This window comes from Lepidochelys kempii, chromosome 19, assembly GCF_965140265.1.
Source record: "Lepidochelys kempii isolate rLepKem1 chromosome 19, rLepKem1.hap2, whole genome shotgun sequence".
In the NCBI taxonomy this organism is placed as follows: domain Eukaryota; kingdom Metazoa; phylum Chordata; order Testudines; family Cheloniidae; genus Lepidochelys; species Lepidochelys kempii.
Window position 1 is genome coordinate 8,003,609 of NC_133274.1, and position 4,279 is coordinate 8,007,887.

A 4,279-nucleotide genomic window follows, 5' to 3' on the forward strand; every position below is an offset into this window, starting at 1 on the left:
GTAGGCTGCTTTGAAGACAAGTGCAGTGCTTACTCTTTACATTACATGCTACATTCAGAGAGCAACTCCCAGCTGAATTAGACCAAACCATTGAAACCAAAATCATCATCATCATCATCTTTTATTCATACCACCAGTGAGCAAGTCGAGGGGAAAAAACCCCACAAGTGCAGCCCAATATACAAAAGAAAAAATTAGGAAAAAAGAGTCCTATCATCTTCCTTTCCTTCAGAAGCTCTTCCAGTGTGTTTTACCGCTCAGGAGCCAGTCCTGGATAAGCGAGTCTAGACACGGATCTGTGATTGTAGGGGGCTGGGCATCCACCGTTGGTGCCTCTGAGCACACTGGCATGCGGAGACAGAGGAGGAGAATTCACTTCTTACTGGCCTTCACTGCCGACTTGGTGACCTTGGCAGATCCACCAGCCTTCTTCTCAACAGCCTTGATCACCCCCACAGCCACCGTCTGCCTCATGTCACGCACAGCAAAGCGCCCTGCCGGAGAAGGAACACCCGTTAGATGAAGACAAGGACCGAGTAGGAGACTTCCTGGATATTGGGAGGGGTTTCTATGCTAATGCCTGGAGTTTGGTTTGTGGATGGGAGAGCTGCAATTTGTGGATTAATGCCTTGCAGAAGCATTTTATTACTCAAGCTAGTGAAGGGGTAGGTCTACGTTTACCTCCCATTGCTATGGAGAGCAGGAGACTTTCTAAAAGCTGGATCCTAGCAGTAGTCATCTTAAACCAGAGTTGCCATGTTAAGACCTGTTCAAACAGACCCTCATCAAGAGCCAGACGTGGACCAATACAAGGAATAGGAAATCTTACCAAGAGGTGGGTACTCTGAGAAGCTCTCCACACACATGGGTTTGCCAGGAATCATCTGCACAATGGCAGCATCTCCAGACTTCAGGGCCTTGGGATTGTCCTCCAGCTTCTTGCCAGACCTGCGGTCGATCTTCTCCTTCAGCTCTGCAAACTTGCAGGCGATGTGAGCTGTGTGGCAATCCAGCACTGGGGAGTAGCCAGCAGCAATCTGGCCAGGGTGGTTCAGGATGATGACCTGCAGAGAAAGAAGAGGGGGAAAAAATTAAAAATCAAGCAACTGGTCACATTTCAAGGAGACTGGTGGGCGGCAATGGGGATTGGACTTTACAGATCCCTAGTCACTAACCTGGGAGGTGAAGCTACCAGCCTCCATGGGAGGGTCGTTCTTGCTGTCTCCAGTCACGTTCCCACGCCGGATGTCTTTCACAGACACGTTCTTCACGTTGAACCCAACATTGTCACCCGGCAGCGCCTCTGCCAGAGCCTCGTGGTGCATTTCCACCGACTTCACCTCCGTGGTGACATTGGCAGGGGCAAAAGTCACCACCATGCCAGCCTTCATGAAGCCAGTCTCCACGCGGCCCACAGGGACTGTTCCGATACCTGGGGAGACACGTACTGGTTAGTTTGGTGTTCATGAGCTAAAACAAGGTTATTTGGAGAGGAAGGAATAGGAGATGCAACAAGCAGAGACCACCAGCTCTTTGCTTCAGCATCCTCTGTCCAGAGGCCCTATTCAGTCTTTTGGGCATTAAGGGGAAATACAGCAATCTTGTCAGCCCAGCATTGCCAAGAGGTGGGTGTGACGGAGTCTTCATCCCAGACACTCCATAGGGAAGTGTCCCCAGTAAACATGAGCTACAGTTTAGGTGGAATTACACCACCTTAAAATGGCAGCCACCATTTTACATGTTCCTTTTAGGGTAGAGTTCTTCTGTCCCAGCCCTGCTGGGAAACGCTTCTCCCACACTCACCGCCGATCTTGTAGACATCCTGCAGGGGCAGGCGGAGGGGTTTGTTGATGGGGCGGGAAGGAGGGATAATGGAATCCAGGGCTTCCAGCAGTGTTGTACCAGAAACGTTTCCTTCCTTCCTCGTAATGCTCCAGCCTTTGAACCAAGGCATCTGCAATGTATGTATGCAGGGGGAGAGGAGGAGATTATTGTAATTGACATCTCATGAGTCACCTGCAGAGCTCAGGTGAACTTGTCAGCAGGTCCCAAGTATTCCACCTCCAAAAGATTCCCTTTCCTCCCCCCAAAAAAGTTTAAACTAAGCAGAGGTGCATTCCTTGAGATTTGTGGGAATGAACAAGAAACATATCTTTAAGCTCAGCCTCCATCAAGCCATGGAGAAGGCCTGTGCTTTTAAGTGAAATCCTAGCTCAAGGCAGTGAGCTAATGACAGTCCAATTTAGAGACTCTCAGAGGGCCAGTGTCTTATTGCAACACGGAGCCCAGCAGTAGTAACTTTAAGCTGAACTCATATCAGTTTACAAACCACCCACTCTCTCCATGTGTAAGCCAATGCCTGCCCCAACCCCCCCAGATGTCTCCAAACCTCTCTACTAGAGGGGCCATGTAGAAACAGGCAGGCTACTCACATTGGCACTGGCCTCCAGCATGTTGTCCCCATGCCAGCCAGAGATGGGCACGAATGCCACAGAGGCTGGGTTGTAGCCAATCTTCTTGATGTAGGTGCTCACTTCCTTGGTGATCTCCTGGTAGCGCTTGCCGCTGTAAGGGGGCTCCGTGGAGTCCATCTTGTTCACCCCAATGATGAGTTGCTTCACCCCCAGCGTGTAGGCCAGCAGGGCATGCTCCCGGGTCTGCCCGTTCTTAGAGATGCCAGCTTCAAACTCTCCCACCCCGGCTGCCACAATCAGCACCGCACAGTCAGCCTGGGGAGGGAAACAGGCCATGAGAACAAGTTCATACTGGGAACTAGGGGACGATTAGGGATGTGACAGACCTAGGTACCCTACAGATAAAGGAGATCCTCTTCCCCCACTTCCACTCCCCCCACAAAAAATCAGTCTCTCTCAGGAGGGACTGGCAGCCCTTCCTGGTAAAGGCCTAAAAGCTGCACCACAACCCCACACCTAGAGCCCAATGCATCTAGTGGCAATGTTATTCTTTGCAATGCTAAGGTCACAAGACTAGTTTGCAGTTAAATTATGGCCTTATTGGGATGCCACAAGACATAGCCGCAAACCCAACATACTCAAACTCTTTACAGGCATTCGGCTGCCCCAGCCTGTACCTGAGAGGTGCCGGTGATCATGTTCTTGATGAAGTCTCTGTGGCCAGGGGCATCAATGATGGTGATGTAGTACTTGGTGGTCTCGAACTTCCACAGGGAGATGTCAATGGTGATCCCACGCTCCCGCTCCGCCTTCAGCTTATCCAGCACCCAGGCGTATTTGAAGGAGCCCTTCCCCATCTGTGTGGAAGGAGACAGACACCAGTTACAGCGGGGCAGGCATGCTACCAGAGAAACAGGCACAAGCCAGGGACAATCCCTCCCCACAAGGGGCATTAAATGCCGGGGCGGGGGTGCGTGTGCAATATTTTAAGCAGATTCCCCCTGCCTGGAAGGGGACACCTGCCCCAGCAGTGCCTAGTCACTGCAGAGCCATATACTAGGGTGCAAGTACAGGGAACCCAGAGGTAGGTGAATGGTCCCTGCTCTAGGGGAGGTGGGGGGCAGGCATGGGGCAGTGTTTACCCCCACCCCACTGTAACACCATAGCATTAAAGGGTTACACTGCAGGCCAGGAAAGGGCCCGATTCCCCAATCCCCACAGGGCTCAACACCTTGTGGGAGGTTAAGGAGCCAGAGGGGGGCCTTAGAGGCCGCTGGGCCCGTTAGGGGGGGTGCAGGTGAATCGGAAATGCCCCCACCTCGGCTGCCTCCTTCTCGAACTTCTCGATGGTTCGCTTGTCGATGCCCCCGCACTTGTAGATGAGGTGCCCGGTGGTGGTGGATTTCCCCGAGTCTACGTGGCCGATGACCACGATGTTGATGTGGGTTTTCTCCTTGCCCATGGTGCCGGAGGGAGCGCGAGCGGGACCTGCAGGGAAGACCCCCGGGGCAGAGTTACAGCAGAGCCCCTGGGAGCGGAGCGGTTGACGCTGAGCCGCTCCGGTGTGACTCCGGAGTGAAAAGCCAGCGTCACACAGGGCGGGACACAGCAGAGCAAGCCCTGCAGCCAGACACACTGTTAGGGACTCCGATCCCCCGCAACCGGGCTAGAACCGGAGCCCAGCCCTCCCGCTACATTCACACGAGCCAATTCGGATCGAGCGATCGCTCCCAGCCCACCCTCCAGCGAGCTGCCTCCGAGCAGTACGGACTGTGCGCCCCCTCCCCAGCTCCGAGAGCCCCCAAAAAACCCCGCTCACCACGAGTCACGTTCCCCTAATCGGTCTCCAAACAGCAGCCACCGCC

General features: G+C 53.5%; 1 protein-coding gene across 1 annotated transcript; it reads right to left on the reverse strand.

The window, feature by feature from the left end:
• Positions 1-372: 372 nt before the first annotated feature.
• Positions 373-3,876, reverse strand: LOC140900324 (elongation factor 1-alpha, somatic form-like). The gene is made up of 7 exons (XM_073317454.1): positions 3,733-3,876; positions 3,092-3,271; positions 2,433-2,729; positions 1,804-1,954; positions 1,176-1,432; positions 830-1,064; positions 373-494 (listed from the first exon to the last, which is right to left on the reverse strand). The coding sequence occupies exons 1-7, from the start codon at positions 3,874-3,876 to the stop codon at positions 373-375; spliced, it is 1,386 nt and encodes a 461-aa protein (XP_073173555.1).
• Positions 3,877-4,279: the final 403 nt, after the last annotated feature.

What these genes read in the sequence shown, in the direction of transcription:
- LOC140900324 (XM_073317454.1), bottom strand. Translation starts at nt 3,876, where the DNA reads ATGGGCAAGGAGAAAACCCACATCAACATCGTGGTCATCGGCCACGTA. An exon ending in CTGGTAGCTTCACCTCCCAG is followed by an intron (nt 1,065 to 1,175) that starts GTTAGTGACTAG and finishes CTTTCTCTGCAG; the next exon opens with GTCATCATCCTGAACCACCC. An exon ending in CTCAGAGTACCCACCTCTTG is followed by an intron (nt 495 to 829) that starts GTAAGATTTCCT and finishes CTTCTCCGGCAG; the next exon opens with GGCGCTTTGCTGTGCGTGAC.